The sequence below is a fragment of the Vulpes vulpes genome, chromosome 6, assembly GCF_048418805.1.
Source record: "Vulpes vulpes isolate BD-2025 chromosome 6, VulVul3, whole genome shotgun sequence".
NCBI classification, from domain to species: Eukaryota; Metazoa; Chordata; class Mammalia; order Carnivora; family Canidae; genus Vulpes; species Vulpes vulpes.
Genome location: NC_132785.1, coordinates 102910131 through 102936012, shown reverse-complemented (window position 1 = coordinate 102936012; position 25882 = coordinate 102910131). Strand labels below are relative to the sequence as shown.

The 25882-nt window shown below is 48.9% G+C and overlaps 1 protein-coding gene across 4 annotated transcripts in view; it reads right to left on the bottom strand.

Moving 5' to 3' along the window:
* The window catches only part of RAD51B (RAD51 paralog B), a 717101-nt gene that overhangs the window by 56436 nt on the left and 634783 nt on the right, over nt 1-25882 (bottom strand). The window contains exon 11 of one of the 4 annotated variants that reach the window (XM_072761805.1): nt 1473-1983. The exons of the other annotated variants lie outside the window; for them this stretch is intronic. Within the exon in view, the coding sequence (XP_072617906.1) occupies nt 1946-1983 (38 nt within the window). The 3' untranslated portion in view covers nt 1473-1945. Of the gene's footprint in view, nt 1-1472; nt 1984-25882 lie in introns of those variants that run through there. 4 annotated transcript variants of the gene reach the window in all.

The following is a 25882-nucleotide window of genomic DNA, read 5'->3' as shown; positions in this document are numbered from 1 at the left end:
GATAGATAGATGATAATAGAGTGGTCAATGAGAATGGAAGATTGATCTAAGCCCAGAAATATGTGCTGCATGTTCTTGTTCGCCAGGCTATATGGAAAGAACTAGGCACCAGAGTGAAGCTAAATCTTTATCTGTGAGCTGAATGCAAGGTCTTTCACCTGGTGGCTCAGGAACAAGCATGGAGTGGGACTCAGGACCAGGACAGTGTCTGGAGGTTCCTTAGAACATCGGGTTTCTGAGGGGAGTTTGGGGGATTCATATACTAATTCAACAAGTATATGCTGCAGCTTTGTTCTCAGTGGGAATGACAGATAATAAACAACAGAGACATATCACATATGTTGTTTGGTGATAATTTTATGGAGAAAAATCAGTCAGGTGACAGGGATGAGGAGTCTTTAGGTAAGAGTGCCAGCAAAGGTAGGGCATTTTGTTTCTTCATGTAGAATGTCAATAAAGACCTCCTTAAGAAGGGAACAAGCCAAGATACAAGATTGGGGGAGGGCAATCAGGGAGAAGGATGAGCAAGTGCACAGGCACTGAGGTAGGCAGGAGCCTGGCTTCCTTGAGGAACATCAAGGAGTCCAGTGTGGCTGGAAAGGAAGAGAGAAGAATGGGGAGGCAGAGGAGGTGAGGGCGGAGAAGGGGCAGGACTAGGTCATGTGGGCCTCTAGGCCACTCTGAGCCCCTGGCTTTTACTAAATAATATGAGGGCCACTAGAGGATTCTGAGAAGAAGGAGAACATGATCAGATATACGGGGATTACCCTGGGTGCTGGTGCCCCACAGCTAGGTTTGAATCTTGACTCCACATATGACCCATAGCACCTTTGGTGAGCTATTTGATCTTTCTATGCTTCACTTGTAGAATGGATTAGTACTCATCCTTCATAGGGGCCTTCCTAGGGTTATTGTAGGGTGAAATGAGGTAATGCATGCACAGTGCCTGGCATGTGGTAAAAGCTCAAGCATTAGGTATTATTATGCTGCTGCTGCTGCTGCTGCTGTTGCTGCTATTGGTTTGGACATAGGAAGGCAAGTTCTATGGGTGCAAAGGGGTGTTAAGATTGAAGCCACCAATGGGAGGTCAGTCATGGAAGTCAGGACTCACTGGGAGGTCAGGACAAGGAGTGGTCAAGAGGGAGAGGACAATCTAGCTCTAGAGGCAAGGTGACAGTGTGCAGGTGGGCAGTGAGGGGTACCCCAGGAGTTACCTGGTTGGCTAACTGGGTTCAGGAGCGCCAGGCAAAGAGACCTGGAAACAAGGAGCTGGGTCCCGGGCATGGCATAACGAAGGTGCTCTCCAAGAGATCCAATGGAAGAAGTGCCCAGCTACAGGGACAGCTTGAGAGCAAGTAGACCAATGCCTTCCTTTTGGTGGACTTCGTGAAGAAGAAGCATTAGCTTCTAACAAGTAGAAAGCAAGACAGCTGCTGACACAGTCCAGCTTACAAAGTGTGAAGTCTGGGAGGTAGTTGGGCAGGTCCATGAGGCAGGGTTGGGGCTGAAGTGTGGTGGAGGAAATTAAACCCACTGTAGGGTTGAGAGACTCCAGGGGACTACCAAACACTTAGCAGAACCCAGTAATGTATTTGAGCTAGAGATAATATCTCAAAAGGTTGACCAGACATTTAAAAACGGATTACAAACATCCCTGCTTCTAAGCCAGAAGCTTTAGGACACAGGACATGGGACAAACACCAAGGTCTTGAGGCCAAGTTTCTGTATAGAGTATGAACTAGTTAAAAACTGGGGTCTGAGAGGGCAGACAACGTATGTGGGCTAAAAATGACTCCAGAATGGCATATTTTCTAGTTCTTGGGATTGTGCTTTATAGGTTTATTCTGCTAGGCAGTGAGATAAAATCCTGTGTCTGCCTCCAGCAGCCCCTTCTTCCCGTTAGAGACTGTTGACTCTTCTTTTTCTCTTCTTCTAACAGTCTTGATCATCTGGTTCTTGAGTGAGGACCAGAGCTGAGGATGTCTTTCAAAAACAGCAAACCAACAATCAACCAAAACAAACAAACAAACAAACAACCCAATTAATAACTGACAACAACGAACCTACTAGGTAGGCAAAACAATGGCCCCTTAAGGATGCGCATCCCCTCATTCCCAAAAACCATGAGTATGTTACCTCACAAGGCAAAGAGGAATTAAGGTTACTATTGGCTGGCTTTAAACTAATCATATTGTCCTGGATTATCTTCGAGGGCCCATTGTAACCACAAGGGTCCTTCAAAATAGAGGGAGGCAGAAGAGGAGATTGGGGTGATGAGATGTGAGAAGGACTCAACCCATCACTGCTGGCTTCACAGATGGAGAGGGGCCAGGAGCCAAGGAAAGTGGGTGGCTTCCAGAAGCAGGAAAAGGCAAGGGAAGCAAGTTTTCCCCTGGAGCCTCCAGAGAGGAACAGCGTCCTGCCAATGCCCCCATCTCAGCCCAGTGATACCTTGTCAGACTCCTGATCCCCAGCACTGCAAGATAATGAATTGGTGTTGTTTAGGCCACTAAGCCTGGAGCAGTGTCCCAGCAGCAGTAGAAAAGGAGCACAGTGCCCCCCAAACTCTCTGTCCCATGGAGCCCACCAGGTGCTACAGCACGGGGGCCCTCAGCCTGGCTCCCAGACTTAGTGCACAAGGTCGCCGGTCTTGTGCTACCGTCCCTTGACCATCCCTGCCTCTCACCACTACCAGTGCTCAAGATTCCTCCTGAAAGGGTCCTTTATGTTTGCATAGAGCTCTCAGGCTTACAAAGCACCTTCCGTGGTTGGTGTGAAGTTGAGAAGAAACGACTTACGTGTGAGCGCTTTGCGAACTGGAAAGTGAACACAAGCATGAAGTAGTGATTTTGTGTGTGTGGCTCTCCAGGCGTCCAGCCCAAGGCCTCTGAATGCCCACAGGGCTTCTCCCCTCAGGGCACTGGCTACAGTGTCTTAAATGCTAGTTCTGTATATACACGAGTTACCTTCTCACCAGGCCCGGAGCCTCTTTGAGGGCAGGGCTCCGGACTTACATATGGATCTTGACAACCCTCGTAGGGAGAAGCTTAGCTGTGGTACAAGTGGGCATGGGGAGGGAAACAAGAGTCAAAAGGTCACAACAGATTGGCAAGGGCACTGGCCCACCTCTCTGCTTAGCCACAGCACTTAGACTCACACTCCCTGATGACAGGGCCATGCTTTTGCCCCCTTTGGAGTAAGGTGTTTGGCAAACAGTTGTTGGAAACATATTTCTCTCAGTACCCTGCCCTGGTATCTTTTTTTTTTTTTTTTTTTTAAGATTTCATTTATTTATTCATGAGAGACATAGAGAGAAAGAGAGGCAGAGACACAGGCAGAGGGAGAAGCAGGCTCCATGCAGGGAGCATGATGTGGGACTCGATTCCAGGTCCCCAGGATCAGGCCCTGGGCTGAAGGCGGCGCTAAACCGCTGAGCCACCCGGGCTGCCCCGGTATCTTTTAAGTCCTACCACAAATTCCTCCAGATGCCTCTGGCCTTTGTCTGATTCTGGATCTTTTTCTTTTCTTTTTAAGGATTTATTTATTGAGACACACAGAGAGAGAATGCATGAGTGTGTGGGAGGTGGGGGGAAGGGTCAGAGGCAGAGGGAGAGAGTCTCGAGCAGACTCCATGCTGAACTCCGGGCCCGACTTGGGGCTTGATCTCCTGACCTGGAGATCACAACCTGAGCTGAAACCAAGACTCAGACACTTAACCAGCTGCACCCCGGATCCCAGGGCTTCTTACCTACAGTCAAAGGGCCCCATGAGGGACACCTGGGTGGCTCAGTAGCTAAGCAACTGCCTTCAGCTCAGGGCGTGATCCTGATCCAGGGATCAAGTCCTGCATCGGGCTCCCTGTGAAGAGCCTGCTTCTCCCTCTGGCTGTGTCTCTGCCTCTCTCTCTCTCTGTGTCTCTCATGAATAAATAAATAATTTTTTAAAAAACCCTGAAAACATTAAAAAAAAAAAGGGCCCCCATGAAAAGAGTCTTAATTCTGGGCCCTCTCAAGCTCCCTCATGCGTCCTGCGCTGGGCTCTACTCCAGGCAGGACAGGCCTCTGGCTACTGCGTTTCCACAGGTTCGGGGAATGGATGCAAAACAAGGAGCCCTGCAGCAGAGGGATCCGAGTATGGGGACCCAGGGGCCAGCAGGGCAGCCTTGCTCTTCCCGCTCGTTGGCACAGCCTATCCTGTTACTCTGGGCCACTTTAGGTGAACGGGAAAAAAAACAACGTCTGTCAGCTACAGAATGAACCCATCAGGAAAGGAATGTTATTGCCAAGTGTTCTCAGAGGGCTTGACAAACAACGAAGGTGAAAACTTTAACATCAGGCTCCGGTTCCTGACCTTGGCCCCTGGTGGCCCTTCTGTGTGCAGAGGCCTGGGGCCCCTTAAGAGAGAGCCCCTGTCTACCTGACTCTCTTCACGTTTCCAGGCTTCCTTGGCCTGTTGGCGCAGCTCCTGGGAGAGGGGCTCCCAAATGAACAGCCTGTGGGGAGCAGAGATTGCTGGGATTCCGGCTGCCGTCAGGCCAGGCGCTGTGGCAAACCTGAGAGCCCACGGCAGTGTCCAGTGTCGCTTCTGGCTGTGCCCTTTCTATAGTGGCATTTCCATCTCCAAGGAGGCAGCCAAGGCAATGGGGACCTTCAGCGTCTTGCCCTCTGGGCGGACAGGGGTGTCCCCTAGCAACTGGAGCTGTGATCTGCATATGACAGCACGTTGCATCTATTCAGGACTTTCTTTCCCTGCTTTCTTTGAACCGAGCTTGCCCTCTACCCAAGTTCCCTGTGAACCCCATACAATGAAAACAGCAGTTGACAGGTTCCCTGTAACTCGTGCAATCTGAGTGCATCCAAGAGGAGAAAGAGAGCACTCATTACTGAAACACAAAACGAGCCCCTTCCAAGGCACAGCTAGTCGGCCCTTCAGTTTGCCGCCGCTGACCCCACTGCCCTTCCAAGCACAATGAGCAGAGGGAGGAGAGGGAGAGAGAGGTCTTTACTCCTCAAGTTGCCAATTGATCATCTTCCTAACCCCTCTGGGGGCTTCTTCGTCCAAACAATTCAGGTGACAGAGGTCAGGGCTCCAGCCCATTCCTTGGGGAGATCTTAGCTCTCCCTGCAGGGACTTTCCCAGGTGAAACAAAGACAAGCTCTAGAAGCCTTAAACAAACTCCTGCTGATGACGCAGAGCAGAAACAGAGAAAGGGGAAATTAGAGGTGCTCAGAATCACAACACTGGGCCTCAGGCCTTTCATCCAGCCAGACCTCAACACCCTTTTCACACTCTGTGACTGGGCCATGCATTGTGGAAGCCCAGTCATGTCCAAACCCCCAACATGGCAGCTAATGACAACCACCTGGTAACAGGGTTGGGGAGAGAAGCCATGTAAGGGATGGAAACAGGTCTTATTTTTGCCCAGGTCAATGAACAGCCTGTGGGGCAGTGATTAACCAGACTTTTAGCTGATTAACCAGACTTCTAATATGCAAAATATCAGAAGATGAGAAAGAAGAGACAGAGAAAGAAGAAGGAAAAAGATGGAGGAAGATGAGGACAATGATGAGAAGGAGGAGGAGGAAGAAGAAGAAAGAAGAAGAAATAGTTTATGAGGTAGGTCTAAACAGTTCAAGCTTTCAAAGAAAGCCTGCAGAGAACTGCTGACCATTCCGGAGGCTGTCCAGGGAGGGTTCTGATGGATCTAACTCCACCGCTTGAATGTTATACCCTATTGCGCACAAAGCAACACAAGCTAGTGTTAATGAAAAAATATACCCGGGCTCTTGGGCTTATCCCATCCAGTCCTCAGAAGAGCAAGAGATGGCTAAGCAGCATAGGGCTTTGTACTTTTATTCCTAATTCCAGAAGCAGTAAACAGAATGAGCACACAGCCACATTGCGCCAATGATCTCTTTGGGTTTATGTAGGACCACAGGACCAATGGGCCTCTGAGTTTATCATCAAGAAATGAACTGTATAACTTGCAAGTCTCTACATATGCCATGTACTTTCATTTTTCCAATACTGACCCCTTATGCCGAGTGCCCTCCCTACACTTATTGACCTGGCAAATTCCTGCTGAGTCTTCAAACCACATACCAAGTGCTATGTTCTTTATATACACTCATATCTTAGCAGTGTTCACATTGTGATCTATTTACTTACCTTTCTGTCACAAGGCTGTAATTCCTTTGAGTGCAGGATCACGTTTGTTTTTTCATTTTGGTATTGGTGGTTAGTACATAGTATCTACTCAATAATCACCTAAAGAACTGAACTAAATCATGATAAAGACCATTATTTCTTTTTCAGGTCCTAGGTTGGGTTTTATTCAATCACCAAGGACTGTGAACAGGGCTCTGGCATTGCATAACTCCAGAGACCCCATTTTCATAGAATATAAGAATGTTCTTATACTCTCTATGCAATATGGTAGCTCTGCTTATGGAACTCCTAACATAGGCCAGGCTAAGGGGGAGTCTAAGTAGGAACTTACACTCTAGTTACAAGGACAGAGCTAATGTGGAAAGATACAAAAGTCAAGAGTGGTTTTGCCTATGGGTGCAGGAGGAGGCCTGGGAAAGGAGAGATCAGTGTGGACTCTAGTCACTTGGAAAGGCTTTGTGAAGAAATTTCACTATCTGTGATGAATGGGGTAGAAAATAGAATGATAAAAAGAAAGCATGAAGAGCACAGAGTACTTTCAGGACAGTGGACCTATTCTCTATGATATTAAAATGGCAGATACGTGTTATCATACATCTGTCCAAACTCACAGAATTTATAACACCAAGAAGGAACCCTCATGTAAACTGTGAACTTTGGTGATAATGATGTCCCAATGTAGATTCATTGGCTGTGGGGGAATGTATCACTTTGGCAGGGGATGTAGATAGTGGAGGAGATTGTGCATGTGTTGGGCTGGGGGATATAGGAAATCTCTTTACTTTCTGTCAATTTTGCTGTGAACATAAAGCTTCTCTAAAAATAGTCTATTTAATAATAAAAAAAGAAAGCATGAATCTATTTGGGATATTAACAGGAAAAGGTTTATTGAAAAAGGAGCAAGCAAAGCACATAGGAGATAGTAAACAACGTGGCCTGACCAGAGATAGTGGGAGGAAGTATGCACTGAAGAGTAATGAGAAATTAGGTTGGAGAAGTAAGATGGGGCAGATGATGAAGAATCTTGAAAACCAAGTAGAGAAGTTCAGACTTGATTTTGGAGGACATAGGGGGCCTTATAGGTTTTAAGGCTGGGAGGTTATTTAACAAAAATAATAAATGTAGAAGCAGAGTTTGAAGAGTGTTTAGAGAGAGAGAGCCTAGAACATTCTCCTAGTTATCAAGGCACCAAGTTCAGTAGGTATATGTTTTGATCTCATGACTATTTATGGACAGAGCTGTGGAAGAGTGTGGTTGGTCTGGCAGCAGTGGGCAAGATCCTACAGTGCTCTGTGAGTATGAGCTTTCTACTGGATTGAGGTCACATGATGAGTGAAGCTGGCATGAGAGCATATGAGACAAGGAGTGCTCAAGCTTGAGGGGCTAACCCGGCTTTGCTGCTTACTTAATTTGCTGCTGCTTGAAATTTGGCCTTGACATTGTTTTCCTAATATCTAATAAGGATGATAAATAAGACAGTTCCAGGGGTAGCCCGGGTGGCTCAGCAGTTTAGCACCGCCTTCAGCTCAGAGCCTGATCCTGGAGACCTGGGATCGAGTCCCACATCGGGCTCCCTGCATGGACCCTGCTCCTCTTTCTGCCTGTGTCTCTGCCCCTCTCTCTCTGTCTGTCTCTCATGAATAAATCAATAAAATCTTAAAAAAGAAAGAGACAGTTCTGTGGACAATGGGCCTTCTTGTTTATTGTTTACCTTCTTGTTTAGTCTCTGGATTTTTAGTACAGTTTGTAAGAGATGAAAAAGTGGTTTTCTGTATCTTGAAAACCAGTCAGTCATTCAACAAAGAGTTATTAACTTTGAGGACAGACCAGGAAAGAAAAGAGACAAAATCCCTGCGTTTCCAGGGCTAAACATTCTAGTAAGAAGCCATGTAAATTAGTATCGTATCAGTTGTAGGAAGGGTGAGCCCTGGACCCATGTAGCCTGGAACAACCAGGAGTGGAGGGTGACAAAAACCAGAGAAATGTAGGAAGTTGGAACCAGGAAGAGAGAGCAAGCTTACTTTGTTTTAGAAAAGTAGTCTTCAAATTTTACAGACAGTATACCCAAAGGATGCAAGTGGATATAGCCTCTCAGCAAGAGTGGCTTGTGGCTACAGAGGTACTAAGGAACGATGAGAGTATAAACACCCTGAGAAAGAAGAAAGAAGAGATCCAGGTTACATCCCTTAGTTGCATGGGGATAACCTGATGGAGTGAGGTGTACAAGGGAGCAGTTGCTTCCTTGGAACACATTTTCCTTTAAAAAAGCATCTTTTTAGCAATATCTTAAAAGATGATATTGAAATTAACATGTTAAGCCCATCATGAAAACACACTAGGGAGAAAGCAAGAGTCAGTCTGTCTAGTATGTAGTCAAAATATTAATGACCAGGCATGAGATGTAGAGAGAAGTGGGGACAGGGGGCAACGAGGTCAGCCTTCTTTATATGTCTGGATATTGGAACCTGGGAAAACTGCTGGCCAGCTCTTGAGAACTATTATAAAACTGGGTCAATGCATCAAAGTCACAGAGTGGTGGATTCTATCTCAATATAAGAAAGAACTTCCTGAGGATGAAAACTTTCCAAAAGTGGCTCAGATGTCTTCACAAAGTAGTGTGTATCCTATCCTGGAAGAGTTCAAACCCCATAATGGACATCTGTCAGAGCCTCCAGTATTGGGATGACCAGCCAAAGCCTCTAATGCTCCAAATCTCAGATTCTGGTGATAGAAGGTAGACGTCTGAAGAGTAGGATAAATCTGAGGACTAGTCTTACCCAAAGCCTAGAGAAAACCTTCCAGCTACAATCATAGGAGCCCAGAGACTGGTTCTTAAAACATAATCCATTCCCTGTCAGCCCTTCATTACCAAGGGCTTGGCAGTCATTCCTCTGCATCATTATTTGATAAAATACTTAGAGGCATTTTTAAAAAAGATTTTTAGTTTATTTATTCATGAGATACACACAGAGAGAGAGAGAGGCAGAGACACAGGCAGAGGGAGAAGCAGGGTCCATGTGGGGATCCTGATGCGGGACTCAATCCCGGGACTCCAGGATCATGCCCTGGGCCAAAAGCAGGTGGTAAACCTCTGAGCCACCCACGGATCCCTCTTAGAGGCATTTTAAAGATGGCCAAAGTGGAGAAGTGAGAAAGCAAAGGGCGTAGTTCAAGAAGGAGACTTGCCTAGGACCAGAACTCAGTGAGGTTTGCACTCAAGGGGTGGTGCAGAAACTCCAAAACAGAAAGGCCTGGCTCTGACAGAGTCAGATCTCAACTACCCTGGGCCCTCCTTTGAATGGTTGAACAAACGGCTCTAAATCACCTTTTGCTGGAGGAAGCCTGGTGCTCACAGGAGGGTCTGAGATTGGCCCCTGATAAGGCAGCATGTCCTGTCTGGCTCCCCATCCACACCTTCCCAGCTGGGCCCGCTGTGGATGCTGCAGAGTTCAAAGGCACTGCTTCCCTTGGACCCACATCAAGGACTAGAATGAGAAAAGGTCCTCTGACCTTCCCATAGTGAAGGATGGGACCACCTTTGTGTTGCATGTGTTGAGAGGGGGAGTAGATTTTTCCTGTCACTATTGTGTTTTCATGTACTGAGTGTAGAATATCTGAAAACAATCATCGGAAATAGTCTTTCACCTATGGCCAGAGGCTGGAGCCTGGCCCAGTGTGGGGAGAGGCTGTGTCCATCCAGTGGGAACCCGGTGGCCCCTGTTAAGGACTCACTAGGGGGCATGGCTGGGCTTTCCTAGTCCCTGCCCTTAACACTGGTGCCCTGTGAGTGCCTTCTGGCTAGGCCATGGGTTCTTTTTTTTTTTTTTTTAAGATTTTATTTATTATTTATTTATGGGGGGGCGGGCAGAGACATGGGCAGATGGAAAAGCAGGCTCCATGCAGGGAGCCTGATGTGGGACTCAGTCCCGGGTCTCCAGGATCACACCCTGGGCTGAAGGCGGCGCTAAACCGGTGAGCCACCCGGGCTGCCCTAGGCCATGGGTTCTGATTGCAAGTGCATTCTGCTTACCAGCTCTGTCAACAGGAGCCATCAACCTGGAGACCAAACCCTATCCTAAGTCCCACAATCCACCTCAATCTCTAAGTTTTCTACTTCCTCTTCAACCCAATTTGATCATCAAGACCATTCCAGGCCTGAAGTTCAGCCCTCTCCTGGGCTCTTGGGAAGGTGCCATGTGGTAATGGCAAGCCATGTGGGGAGACAGTCAGATTTCCACCCACCCTGAGGTTAAGGCTGCTGGGTGCTGGTGGTGGGAAGCTGACGAACTCTGTGGCTGTAAGTACTGGGTGGGAAGGCTCCTCCAACCAGAGCTCCCCTGCTCAGGCCTGGACTGGCCTCCTCTCCGGGAAAGAGGACCATGCCACATTCTTTCTCACAGGCCTGTCCCACGCCGGGATAGATCGCCATGCTCCAGAGGCCTCCTGTTATCAGAAAGGGCCACAGCAGTGCTCACAGGGGCGGTCCAGGCCTCTGTGGTATGACCTCTCCTGAGAGGAGCCTGGAGAAGCCATGGACCAACACCCACAGGTTGAAAAAGAGACGGAGTACATTAAGGAGGGAAAAAATGAGAAGCATGAAGATCTGTACCAGAGGGGTGCTGGCCACAGCAAGCCCCTCTGCAGGCTTTCCCCACCATTCTCTGCCAATCCTGACGTCTCAAGGACCCAGTGAAGAAAAATTGAGCCCCAAACTGATTATGGCCCAACTTTCTGAAAGGACATAGGTCACCCCTTTTCCTCCGTCCCAAACACCAGGCAGAGCAAATGCTATTAATAACCCCAGCCCCTTCCCAGGCCACTCAGGGTATGTAGAGCCGGAGCCTGCTTCTCGAATGCAGGCAGCTGTTCTGAAACAGGTTTGAAAAGTGATCTTTGGCACATAATGAAAAGGGTGTGTATATATGTGTCGGGGAGGGGGGTACCCAAGAACTCTCTATCAGGGCCAGTAATATTTTTAATTGCCGAGAATCGGCCTGTGGCTGTTGCTCAAGGCTACAGCGTGCAGGCTTGCCAAGGATTGGAAACTAATTTCAGAGGAGGTAAGAAAGCACGTCCCAAGGACTGTTCATTACTGAGCTGTCATTTCTTATGGAAAATCAGGTGACGCCTCAGCGTTTATACAGTCCTCTCCCCACCACCTCTCCCTCTTTCGTTCCCATCTAGAAAGGGAGCAGTGAACTTGAGCAATCTGGGAATTTTGGTTTCTGCCCTCCCCCTGAAGCATGACCGATGGCCCATTTTTCAAGCCAAATCTCACCCCTTGCAGGCAGCTGTCAGGAAACCACAGAAGGTGCTTGCAGGAGCACAAGAAATGGCTGGTTCTAATCTGGGGAAGAAAATGAATTAACAAGGCAGCTACTTATGGAAGAATGTTTTCTTTCCTTCAGCCTCAGCCTGCATATTTTCACAACATGTGTACTCTGTTACCTTGTCACTTCCCTGTTTTCTTTGGGTAAATAACTGGGCTCTGGATTTAGGGGAAGAAAGAAAGAAAGAAAGAAAGCAAGCAAGCAAGCCAGCTCAGGAGTATCACCAGGAAGGCTTGCCGGGCTGAGCTGGAAAGGGAGAATGAGCATGCTCTGGGCAAGAAAGGGGCGCATTGCAAACTCAGCCTGGCCTGTTCCAGCCGGGGCTTTTCACTGACCTCTGCAAGTCAGGGTGTGGGAGTCAGAGAAGGGAGGAGAAACCTGCTCCCGCAGCCTTGGGGCTGGCAGGCCCCGTGGCTTAGGGGGAAATAAAGAACTTTTCTCCTTTGCCAAGTCAAATGGAAAGCCCTCTCTGAACTCGACAGAGTCAACAAGGCATACTGTGGCTCTGCTCCCAGCCTCTGCCTTCCCAACTGGCCAGGGAGCTGCCAGGGTGGGGGAGGCCCCTCTCCTGGCCCCCAATCCACACCCCATTGTGAACTTTGGCAGGACCCGGGTCCTTCCGTGCAGCCCAGGAGCAGGGTCTTTCTTTGTGGAGCCACATGGCCAGCGTTTGCTTCTGTAGGCAACATTCTCCATCTCAAAAACGGCCGAAGGTTTCTGAGTCTCTGTCTTGCGGAGGTGTTGCTCAGTCCTTTACTTCTCTGGACTAGGAGTGCTCGCCTTGGGATATCTGTGCCATACACCAGCTGGGTACAAATCCACACTGGTTTCACCAGCAGAGTACCTTTTAGAAATGCACTGTTGATGACGGTGCAAGGGAATGCTGAGTTTGTGGGGAACAACAATTTACTCTGCTAACTTAGGGTCTTTTATTCATAAAGCTTTGTGACACTTATTCCCTCAGGTCCTCACAGCTAGTCATTAGAACAGGGAGCCAATACCAACATTGCTCCTCATATTGCACAGCACGTAAAAGGAGTTAGTTCACCAGCCGCCACAACACACTTGTGGGTGCTGGTTCCATCCCGCAGGGGGAAACCGAGGCAGAGAGCACTCAGAGGCTGAGACCAGCACAAAAGCCCCCACAGGCAACATGGCAAAGGCACAGGCGGATTAACTGGGTGCTGTCTGGGCTTCTGCATATGTGCATTTCCTTTCTCCATCTGCTCAGGAGCCTTTGATTCCAACTCTGTACTCCCTATCTCACTTTGTAGATCACACAGCCTTCGCCAGGCAGAGGTTTGGAATTCAAAACCAGAGTTTTTGGTTGCAAAGGTCTGGCCCCCATCTGTCGAGCTGTTCCTTCAGTATGTCTGGGAAAGGCTGCGAATGTCCCACAAGGTGAGGCCACTTGGAGCCGAAGGGGGATGTGGTTGTTGTCTCTTCCAAAATAGTACTTGCGGGACATCAAGGGCTTTCAGCTGGAGGGAAATGAAGGATGAACCTTCAGATGAACCCCAGAACTTTCTGGAAGCAGAGAGACAAGGACACTCATGGACTACCCAAATCATCCATGTGCTCTAATTCAACAGCGGGCAGCGTCAGAGACCTGCTGCCAGGCAGACAGGAGCAGCTATGAGAACAAAGACACCAGCTTGGGGTCCTTGAGCCCTTGCCCCTCCCAGGACTGCTGAGAGCTTTGCTGGGGGCACCTCATCTGTTCCCCCGCTAACCTGGTAACATGGGTAATGTTGTCTTCTTCTTCCCAGTGAGGCACAGGGAGAGAAGACGTAGCCTGCTTCAGTTCACCCTTAGAGACCAAACGGGTGACAGTCACTCAGGCAGGGTGATGCCAAAGCCAGTATTTTTGCTCACTGTGCTGTGCTGCCTCTGAGGAGAAGCTGAAGGAGCTTCTTCCTCAGGATCATGGCATTCGGGAGCAGCTCCTCTGCCTGGCTTGGCGATGGCCCACCCCAGATCCAGGAGAAGGCTCCACTAGCACTGACACTGGTGGCAGAAGATTGAAATGTCCCTTCAGTGACTGTTCCACTGTATTTCCATGTGGAACCCTACAGGGCTGGTCCTGGGGCAGTCACACTTGGAACTGCCCTGTCTCGACCCCGCTTGCCCCGGTTCAAGGCCACTGCCAGCCTGGTGTACACCAGGGCTTCAGTCATGCCCTTGCACTTCTGTCTTTACTTCCTCCTCTTCACCTCCACTAAGTGCCCTGGGCATGCTTTGTGGAGTTGAGGCTGATGTGAGCATGCTTGGCCAAGAACTAAGCCACGTTTCTCCACGGGTGGCCCCTTAGGCCACCAGCACCAGAATCTTCCAGGTGCCTCAAGAATGCACATTCTCTGGCTCTGTCAGAGACCTCAGTAAGGTTTTCAGCATTGGGACGGGAAATCTGCATTCTTAACATGCTCCCTCAGGGGACTCTGATGCTCCCTGAAGCTGGAGACCCACAACAATTGGTTTCTCTGAATTAGGTTGTGTTGAACATAAGCCAGATGTGGCCAAAAGAAACCAGGCAGTGTCATGCTGTAGTCTGCCTCTCGTCCCTCAGAGGGGCTGGAGTGGGCACTGTGCAAAGAGCTCAGAGTTTATTTGGGTAGAGACATGGGTGTTCTCAAATGAGGAGGCAGGGGTGAAAGGAAGCAGGGAGGGGCAGAGGAAGGTGGAGGAGGGTGTGCACTCTCTCTGCCAGTCTATTTAGAAGTCCGAGATGGGCAAAGTTTCCAAGCAAAATGCCTCCAAAACCCCATTTAAAAAGGCATTCCCGAATCCGGACCATTTCCTGCTGGATGATCCCAGCAAGCAGGATGGAGAGTGAATCAGACCCTAGGGTTTTCAGAAGGGCAATCAGGCAGCCTTGCAAAGCAGAGAAAGCAGGAGCACCAAGTAGGCCACCTGGGGCAGAGGAGCTGTGTGAAGAGGGTAAGAAGCATCTCAAGACTTCTGAAGGCCACTTTCAAAGAGGCATGTGAGAGAGGGAGCCCCTGAGGGACCTTGAGCCCCAAGATCATTAAAGATATCCTAGGCAGGCCACTGTGTCCAGAAAATGAGATGAAGCTTTTAGTCAGTCAGTTTGGAGTTTGAAAAAAAAAGTTCTTTTCTTGATCCTTCATAAAACTGAAAAAGGAACGGGTTTTCCCCCCACCTCACCAACAACCCCAGGACAACTGAATACAAGGGGCTTTAAACTTGACATGTAGGAAGACCTCCCTGAAAATCATTTCCCAGCTCATTTGAAGGGAAAATAGTGCTATTTGGGAGACCACCTATAACCTATAACATCTGGGCATATTCAGTGGAAGTAACTCAAGTGAAAAAAATCTATTAGTCGGGAAAGTGTGACACAGAGTAGATAGAGAAGGAAGGGGTGGCGTGAGTCGGGGAGCCTCTGGATATGTGTAGACATGACTTCTTCTACTTGTCAAATGGTATGTGCTCCAGTGGACCTGGACGAGCCATGTCACATCTTTGGGTCTGGGTCTTTTCCTGTGAAACCAGGTAGAGGAGAAAGCTGCATGATCGGCAGAGCTGCTGCCCTGTGGCACCGGGGCACCTGGGTGGCCACACAGTGCCTCTGTGTATCCCGCATCCTCATGTCCTTGTCAGAGCCCAGCCCCGGCAATGACAGACCTTTCCTATCATCTTTTTAGTGGGCAAACCACAGGAAAGAGATTAAGAGCGGCTCTGTGGTGTTTAGATTAATAAAACCAGGGCATTACTCAGAATTACTCCTATGATTGGTATTTATATAGTGTCATATATGTATTTATTAGTGTCATATATATTTATATTATGTCATACATCATATATACAAATCACATATACCTGCCATTTGTATTTATATAATGTCATATATGCAGTGCCATTTGTATTTATATAGTATTACATCATGTATGTTAACAAATATGTGTATTATCATGTCACATTATATGATATGTGATATCATATGTATGATACTATATAAATACAAATCAGGGGTATTTGTATACATATTACAAATAACCTATTATAGGTATACGTAGGTAAATGCGTATTCTAGGTATTTGTATATACATGTATGCACACATATGTGTGTATAGGTATTTGTGTGGGTATATATATATATGACATTATATAAATACTAATCACAGATACGCACACGTACACATACACACACAGTCACGGGTTGAGTAACCTGAGGCTTCCCAGTGAGGCCATGGACAATAAACATTTGACTCCTATTGTGGGTTGGTTTGCATTCGAAGAAGATACATTGAAATCCTTATCTGTGAATATGAACTTATCTGGAAATAGTGTCTTTGCAGATGTGAGTAAGATGTGAGTTAAGAGGAGGTCATACCACAGTAGGTTAGGCCCTTGTTCCAATACGACTGGTGTCCTTATAAGAAGAGAAGAGACACAGACATAGACATGCACAGGGAGACGATGCAGACACATGGGGAAGATGCTACATGAAGATGGAAGCGGAGACTGGCGAGATGCATCCGCAAGCCAAGGATCAACACGGATTGCCAGCAACCGCCAGAAGCTGGAAGAGACAAGGAAGGATATTCCCCTAAAGCCTTCTGGTAGTGTGGCCTTGCTGACACCTTGATTCAAACTACTAGCTTCCAGAACTATGAGAGAATACACAGCCGTCCTTTTAAGCCACCCAGTTCAGCACCAGCGTGTGACACCTTGTTAGAGCAACCCCAGGAAACTAACATGACTCCCACTGTAGAGTGGTAGGGGAGGTCAGGCTTTTGCATCTGCTGAGCACCCCTGTCCTTGGCTGCTTTCCCTGGCTCTCTCACGGGGAAGGGGTGGGGTGGAGAGATTTAACTGTTTCCAATTGAAACCAACACTTGAAAGGTTCTGAAGGCCCCCACACCCCCTGCTCCTCTGTGGTGATAGCTGATGGCTCAGGCCACACCTCTACCACCCCAAGCCCAAGCTGGATCATCTGGACCGAGCTGAGAGGACAACACTTCGCAGCCTTCCTCTTCCGGCACCGGCACAGTGGCTTTGAGCCCTCAAAGGGTGGTGGGAATTTATGGGTAGGCTGCCTCTGGATCAGAGCTCCTGCTGTGAGAGGTTCTCTTTTTTCACTTTAATGGTGCCCGGGAATTCTCTCCACGCCCCCTCAAAACAGCCACACATCTTTTTAAAATTTGCACCTTTTTTTCAGGCTGGTTTCCTATGGTGAAGGAGAGGCTAGGAAATGCCCAATAAATCATCTGTCTGTCCTCACTCAATTGAAAGGCAGGAAATGCAGAGAACAGTCCCTTACCTTTTCCACTTTGCATATAACAAGAGCTAGCAGGACCCTTAGGAGGGCAGCCCCTCCAAGGGCAATATTAATTCTTCAAGGCCACTGGAGTTATTTTCAGGGACTAGACCCAAGGGGGCAGGCACATTTGGGATGTTGATTGCCTTCACCACCAGCCCTTTCCATGGGCAACGTTTCTGGGACTTGCCCTGGGAAGCTGGGTCAAGGAGTTTGCAATCTAGATCGTACAATAGCTAAATCGTGTCCAAGAAGATAATGACCACCTACAAGGGAGTTTATGGAGGGTGTCCAAGGAGAGGTTGAGGGTGTGTGGGAAGGAACAGAGGATGCTTCTTGGTGGCCAGCAAAGACTTCTTGGAAGAGGTACAGAAGGTCCTGGACTGAAATGTGAAAACTAGCAAGGTCTGGGAACATAAGAAGGAGGCATGTGCCTGCTGGAGAGGCTGGGCACTCCTGAGAATGGCCTGGAATGGGGGGTGAGGAAAGCATGTGGCTTACTTGGGGAGCAGTGGAAACCCACCGTGTGTGGAAAGAGTCAGGTGGGGTGGCAGGAACAAGCCTGGGAAGCAGAGGAGCTTCTCCAGGAGGCCTTGAGAGCCCAGCCGAGGACTGAGGATCAGAGGGAGGTGAACTGAAATCATGCTTCTAATCTGCACAAAGGGGTTGGCAGTCCCTGCAACACGGCCTCCACTTGGACACCCAGTCAGAGAAACATGGCAACTCCTAAAGCTTTCGGGCCTAATGTAAGCCCCACCCTGGGTTTTCTCCAGAGGCCCTCAGGAGATGGGGTTCCTACAGTGCATTTCACACCAAACCCTCCCCAAACCCCCTGTGATACTTCCCCTCTAGTTTCACACACTTGAATTATCCCTCAATCTCTCTTTTTCTCTCTTTCTCTTTCTGGCCACCTCCCCTTAACCTGTCCCACCTCCACCCTGGGGGTCCCCTCACTGCTGCAGGCTTCTCCTCTTCTGACCTGCCTCACTCCCCCACCAGTCAGGCATCCACCATTCAGGATAGATGAGCCTCTCCTTAGGGAATTAGAGGTGACTTCTGCTGTGCCCAATTTTCTACTCATGACTAGCCCTCTGGCTAGCCTGGGGCTACGATGCTTCATCAGGCTCTGGCTTCTGGAACAATCTGGGGTGGGAGGTGGGGAATGCAGGCCTGCACTGCAAGGATGTGGAGGCAGTGCAGACAGGAGAGCAGATAGGGGGCCACTGGTTCCTGGGGCAGGCCGAGAAAGGCTCTGGGAAGAAAAGACCCCAAAGGAAGATGGGAAATTCACATCAAAAGGTGGTCCTGGGTCTGGACAGACTTTCAAGTTTGAGGTCTGTCACCTTTACAGACTGGGAGCCATGAGCCTGAGTCTGTCCTGTTTACTCAGCTTCTTTAGGCCCTAGCACGGCGTTGAACACACAAGAACATTTGGTACATGTCTACTGAACAAATGAATGTAGGAATGAGGAGAAGTGTGTAAGTAACTCAGCAGCGACCCAACTGAAGAGAAGGGATCCTCTGCAACCCCATGCAGGTGATGGGGTTCGGAACACACTACCCTCAAAACACAGCAGCTTGGCATATTGGATATTTTAACCTGAAGGAGTCTGAGAAAATAGCAAAAGCAGGAGGGTCACTCTGCCCCCCTCCTCCCCACCCTTGACAACACTGTTCCCCCGAAACAGGCCATAAAACCCTCATGTGAGGGGTGCCCTTCACATACTTGGAGGTATATCTTATCCCCAAAGAAAAAGGGACAAAGAGGGGAATCCTAGCGAACAGGCTTTGCTAAGCTTCCCCCAGTTTATTACATTTGCCTCCTGTTCCTTAAGCTATGGAATCCCTCCACGCCTGCTCCTCCTCATCAAATCTAGCATCAAAATAGTCAGATCCAGCTGTTTCTTCGGGTCTTCATTTCCTTGTGGAGGCTCTCGTGTCACACACAACTTACATTACACAAATATGGATGCTTTTCTCCTGCTAAACCGTCTTTGTCAGTTTAATTTTCAGATCCAGCCAGGGACCCCAAGACGGGTGAGGAAAACTTTTTCCTTCCGTATACAGGTCGATGAGCAAACGTCCCGGGATTCACTTGCACAGCTGTCCACAAAGGTGGCAATCCCAACAGGTGAGAGGGAGGGAGTCGCCCCCAACCAGGGTGCCCCCCTGCCTGTCTCCAGTCTGCCCTGCGCTGATTCACACCTTGGTGGAATCCCAGACAGTGTGGGAAATATCCTCGGAGACCTTGACTCCCCGTCCCACTAGATGGACCAGGAGACCCTGGCTGGTCCAGAGTGTGACTCACCCACTCCCCCCCACAAGGGCCCATGTGAGGTTTTCCCTACACTATCTGCTTCATGGATTGTTATCCCCTCCAGAAATATTGTAATCATAAAAGCGGACCATGCTGAGCAGAGAACACTTACTACAGGAGAAGGGAAGGGGAGAAAGAGAACAAATACATATTGATTCCCTATTATGAGCCATGTTAATGTTCATGCTGTGCTAATGTGCTTAAGAATATTTTATTAATTCTAATACCTCTCTTGCTATCCATACAACAATTACTTTTTGAGTACCTAATATGTTCCAGGCATGTTTGAGGCATGGGGAAAAAGCAGCAATTGAAACAGACAAAAATCCTGTCCTCATCACACATTCCAGCAGAGAAACAAGAAAATGAATAGGACGCCTAGCATATTAGCAAGTGATCAGTGCTGCAGAGAAAAAGAAAGCGGGGAAGGAAGACAGGAAGTGCCAGCTGGTAGGTGGGGGGTGGTGGAATGTAAAATTAGGTGGTCCAGGAAGGCACCTTTCAGAAGGTGACATTTAAGCAAAGACTCAAAGAGGGTAGGGAACGACCCATGGCCACATTTGGAGGAGAAGATTCTAGGTATAGGAACTGCCTGCATAGGGTATGATCCTGTGGCTGGAACGTGTGTGGTCTGTGCCAGGCTCAGCAAACCCAGTCTGGCAGGTAAAACACTAAGCCCACTTTCTAAACATGGAAAGAACTGGCTCTTCTTGGTGGCTCGCCAGGTTAATTCATAGGATATATTTGTTTTCCAACAAAAGTCATCTTGCAAGGACAGAGGAGATGGATCACAGGAGAATGTATTAATGGGCCCAACTCTGTCCTTCCTGCTGGCCTGGAGCCCAATCCCACTGCTGTTCGCCCTGAGACAAATCATGCTGCTTGAGCCTCAGTTTTCTCTTCTGCAAAATGGGGGGGGGGGGTAACATTTAACAACACTGATCCCAAGAGATTGGACTAATACCTTGTATAAAGCACTTCGTAAACTGCGACATACTGTAGAAATTGTTTATCGTTCTTCTTATTATACTGTAAAAGCAACTCAAGGTCTATATCCAAGTCAGGTCGGGTCTGCAAAACCGCTTTCATAGGCAGAGATAACTTCTTGGTTCTCTTTGCTAGGTTGCAAAACTATTTTTACTTTGGTGTTACAAGTAATCTTACTACTTGGGGTGGGAAGAAGAGATTTTACGAGGCTCTCACCAGCCCCTCTGAACTTTGGCTGGATCTACCAGACTGTTTCCCAAACCTGTGTTAATCCTACCCCCACCCTTACATTCACCCCACTTTGGCTTCTGTCTCCCAGCATTGTGGAGAGACTGGCGTGTCTGTGCCAATGGTCTCTATCACTAAGTCTCACGGGGTGACCACAACCGGGCTCTCAGCAGTGCCAAACAATTTTCATCTTCTGGTTAAGTCCTTGTTTGCTTCCTGCGGTCAGAGCTCAGAATCCTAGTCCCCAAGCCCACAGCCCTTCCCCTCACTCTGGGCAGATGGCCGGGCTGCAGCTGCTTGAAGAGGTGCAAGTTCAACCCCACAGGCTCCTCCCTGCCTGGACATTCCTTACCACACCTCAGTCTCCCCTTTACTCCACCCATCTTCTCTAGATCCAGAGCCAAAATCATTCCCCTGTGGAGGGGATGACTTCTTCTTGTGCTCATGGCCAAGATCGCACCTTCTATAGAAATAATCAGAGTGACTCCAAAGAACTTGCAAATAAGGAAGCCGACTGCTGTATTGTTTATCATGAAAACTGAGAAGCAACTCTATGTCTAACCAAAGGAGGCTGATTAAACTGTGGATGTGTACAGCCATGAGATGGCAAGGAAAACTTTATAAACAGCATGTCTCAGTGTTGCTAAAAGCCAAATAAAATTGGCAACAGCAAACACAAACATGTGTGTACAGAAAAAAAAAAAAAAGACTGGAAGGAAATATACAAAAATATAAATAACAATTACCTTCAGGCGATGACATTATGAGTGATTTTTACTTTCAGTATTTTACTATATTCTGAAATGTCTACTGTAAACATGCAGTATTTCTATGATTAGAACAAACAGCAAAAATATTATTAAAACTTCTCTGTAAAAGCTGAATGCAATTCAGTTCTTGTCCCTTGAAATGCAGCCTTTCCCTGGTGGGGTCTGGTTGACAGCTGGACAGTAACTCTCATTACATGTAAGGCCTAGAAGAAAACCATAACCAATTAACATTACAGCGGGAGCTGAGGCATGCAGAATGGAAATGCCTCAATGGGAACGTGTTATTACTAATTTTTTTCTTTTGTGGGACAGGTGTTTAGAGGAATGTGTTAAATTGGCTTCAGATGACTTATTTTTTAAATATGATGGTTACTTCATTTTCTGCCTCTGTTTTCATGAGAACCCTTACAATGGGGAAGGGTTCAGCATGGATACTTTGTTCTAAGCCTGCTTAACCTATTTACCTGAGGCCCTACTGTGTGCTGGCCCTGATGATACAAGGGGTTACCTGCCAGTGCTCCTTACCTAGGGCTTTGGAAATGTTTGGGGGTGATTTTGATTGTCCAAATGATTGAAAAAAAGTGCTACCAATTTAGTGGGTAAGGGCCAGGGCTGCTAAACATTCTATGCTATCCTGGACAGTCCTATGTAACCAAGGATTGACCTCCCTCTCATGCTACCACCCCCAGGGAGAAACCCTGAACAGGACAGGGAAAGTAGGGAAAGTCTGGAAGGGCCAGAGGAAAAGGAGGGCCCGGCTGCTTCTCAACCTTGTGCTAGGAGTCGGGGATCACCCGATCTCCCCGGTTTTCCAGTGGAGCTAGAAGTGTAGATGATGATGTAAATTTTCCCGATTTTTAAAAAACACTGTATGGGCCAAAGAAAACACATCTGTGGGCCAGATTTGGCCCGCAGGTTGCCAATCTGCAACCACATCTTAGGGAAAGTCACAGTCCCTGTCTCCGTGAGAAGAGTATGATAGAGCCCATCGGAGTTCAAGTTCAAGTTCTTGAGTGGACTGACCTGGGTTCAAATCACGGCTCTGTCATTCACTAGCGACAATAGCCAGCAAGTTAACATCCTCTGACCCTCACTTCCCTCCTCCGTAAGACGGAACTAATGGGCACACTCATTGGTTTGTTACAAAGATGAATCCAAATGGGAGAAGTCCCCAGTGAGGTGCACATGGGAAGTGCTTAATAAAGTAGATCACAGTCGAGAATAAGTACTTACTGTGCATAGGACACAGTGCTAGGTGCTGAGGGCTTCTAAATAAGTGTGAGAGGAAGCCCTTGACCCAGAGGTGTTTTCATTCTGGAGAAAGATAGACCCAAGACATAAATATTTTAAGCTGGTCAGATATACGAATGTGACTGACATGGACATTTATAGGAGACTGGAGGCCTGTACCTCTCACGAAGGAGGTGGGGGCTCAAGGTGTTGGAGTCCAGCCAGAGAGAGGGGGGAGGGAAGGAGTGGCCTGAGCCAAGGACAGATTACAAGATCATAGTAAGAACCGAGTGCATACCACATGCCAGGCACAGTCTAAGCGCTCCATGGGGTGGTGGATAGGCTCCTTTGGCCTCATACATATGAGGGATAAGGCATGGGCCCGGAAAGATCCCCTGGAACTGGGGGAAGGGGGTGCTGACCCCAGGCCAGACCATGGCAGAGTTTTTAATGTGTTGGCAGGGGAGGGGAAGCCAAGAAGTGACATGCGGGAGCAGTAATCTGGGGTGGAGCACAGGATGGAGTGGGGGTGGAGATGAGGCAGCACACTTGTGGGGAGGCCATGAGTGAGGCCAGGGCATGGGTGTGGAGCCCCGTGGAGGGATTTCTTTCCCAGGTTTCTATACAGACCCAATTGAGGGGGGGAGGGATGCTGTCAAAACTGATTGCCTAGGGGACGATGGGAATTTTATAGAGAGAAAATGATTTTAAACTCTTGTCTTGTACTGCCTCCACGCTCTCCGGCCTCTCCCTCCTCACCCTCCACTAGCATGTCCCCGTTCACTACTGACCAGGCCTTGTGGTTATAAATACGTTCTCCTTGACTATTTTTGAAAATTTTGGAAGCAACTCCTTCTCTCACTAATGTGCTGTTATTTTCAAATCTCTCCAGCCTGTACCTAACCGCCACCCCCCCTGCACACCCCCACCCGCACCCCGGCACCTCTCTGGAGCACAGACCACTGAGAGGGTTGATGGATGGGTACAGAAAAGCTTCCAGACTTCTGGCCCATCAGGGCTGGCTGATATAAAATCCCATACTAGGTATGAAGGAAGAGTGTATTTAGCAAATTCTATGGAACAGTTTTTTTCAGGGGAAAATTGTTAATCCACTAGAAGAACAAACAGTTTCCAAGTACTTCAATCCATTTGCATGTCAACAGGCAAAATGCTGTTTACACAGGAAGCCCATCTTTTTTTCAAAGTCCGGACCAGGCCACACCTCTCTGAGGGAAGATTGTGTTAGCTGTGATTCTGATTTACTCTCTAGGACGAAGAGGAGTAAGACCATTTTGCTGGGGATGTTGGATGCCCGAGCTCTCTAGACACTCACCTGAATTAGTCCAGGTCAGCACAGTTTTGCTGCAGGGCATCTTTAGCACGAACAGCTTGCCCAGGTCAGAGCAGACCAGTCCGTTCATAGATGGCCTTATAGACGGAGGGGACCAAGCGTCATGCCCTAGCACTAGGATTGTGTGCGGCTTTCCCCAGGAAGCAGTAACAAAGAAATACCTATCAGACCCTTTTTTTCTTTCTTCTAGAGCCTTCTATAAAAGTGTGTCTAAGGCAGGGACTAAGCACCAGATGTGGGCTAACAATCCTGTGGTTACCTGGCCCTGTGATTTGGCGCAAGTCACTTCTCATCGGGTTAGACTCCGAGAAATCTGAGCAGGCTCCTGAGCTCAAACATTCTATGACTTAGAGGCAAAGGCTCAAAAACGAAGACCTTTCCAGGTCCGACTCAGAGCCTTGGAATTAGGATTGTCCTGCTGAGGAGGTGGGGCGGGAGGCTGGAAGTGTATCTGGTGGATTTTAAAGGACCTGACGTGGTCCCGGGCTCCAGACTCTCAGCTCCCACTCTGATTCCTGGGACCAGAAACTGTCAGCCTCTAGACCTCTCTCCCTGGGGATCTGAATCTCCGACCCCGCTCAGGGGTCCTGTAATCAAATGCAAATGATGCTTTTAAGCACCAAAGGGGTGGGAGGAGGGATTAGCTGACAACCCTGGGAGCGCTGCCTAAGGCCCTTGGGAGTGACAGCCCCCCACAGGGGGAGGTCAGGAGGGAAAGAACAGAAAAGGGAGAGTGCTCAGGAGGGGTCAGGGGCCTGCAGCAGCCCCCACTTCATCCCCAGTGTGCCCCGAACACGGCCCTGGGTGGGGGTCTAATCCCCAGGCGGCCCTCCCTCCGCATTGTCTTGCCAGGGTCAGGACCCCCACCCCGTGTGTCACTGGATGCACTCTGGCCCCTCAGCCTCTGTACTAACGCCGCCACTCTCCAGGCCAGGGGCCCAGACGCATCTGATCTGTCCCTCTCACTCCTACCCAGGCTTGGAGGAGTCAGGACTGAACACAAAGTGAGGGGAGGGGGGCCGCTGATGGGGCCAGAGCTTGGTGAATAGGGGTGCACAGAGGGCGGCAGAGCCGGTTTGGAACCAACCCCCAAAGAGTGAACCAAACCGCTCACCTCCCCTCCCTGCAACCCTTTCCAATCATGGAATCTAAAATTACCATATTTACAGCATCTGCAGCCAAGCCGAGCACTAAACAAGATGAATAGCGGTGACGCACAAGCCGAGTGGAAGTATGCAGCAGGGCTGGGCTGTGTGCGCCCCGCACGGGAGAGCAGGCGGGAGGCCGTCCCTGGCAGGGCACTGGCACCACTCACCCAGCACCGAACCCAAAGGGAGGTGAGAGACAGACAGACAGACGGACAGAGAGGATTTGAGGACACGATGCTGCCTTTACAAAGCGTCTCCCTTTCCTCTCCCTCTGCCTCCCTGCTCAGGAAGCAATGGTTGAGGCCCCAGGACAGGATCACTGGGGTCCTGCTCACAGTGGGCCACCTTTGTCTGTGAGTCCTCTTCCCAGACAGCCTTTTCCGGGGAAGCTGTGGTCAGCCCACATGGTGACTCCTTTTATAGAGAAGGCCCAAGAGCCTGAGCCACGCAGCTCCGGTGGAGACCAAGGCAGGGAAGGTGGGAGCGTGTTCCGTGTCATGCTGTTCTGCGACTGCACCAGCCTGGCCTGTTCTTTCTCTGAGAGGGAAAAGGCCCAGGAAAAGAGTGACTCGTGACCTGCAGACGCTCTCTCAGAGAAGTTCAGAGCCAGGAGGGACCGACCTAAATACAACAGAGACCTGTGGGGGTGGGTGGGGGGGGAAAGAGATAGAGTTAGGGAATCTAGGCCCACAGACTCTTAGGCCACTACTATTTCTCCTGCCTCAGAGGCTCACAGCATATCCCCTGGGGTGCTGGGGCTCTGAGGGACCCCTCCATTCCTTCCTTTAGACCAAAGAGCATCTCCTCTTTGGTCTGTTTTGTGCCCTGGGCTTCTCTTGAAGCTCTTGTTTCATTTCTGCAACATTTTCAGTGCCTAAATTAGTGTGGAAATTGCTGGCTTGTGCTAGAGGGCAATAATAGAAGGTAGGGTGGCAAGAAGAAAGGCAGAAGGAGGTTGTCTGTAGAAACAGGGTTGGATGATGCTGAGAAAAAGAGGTTGATATCGATGGAAGGTTAAGATCAGCACTAACTTGTGAACCAGCTCCCAGAGGAAAACATCTTCCTTGCAAGA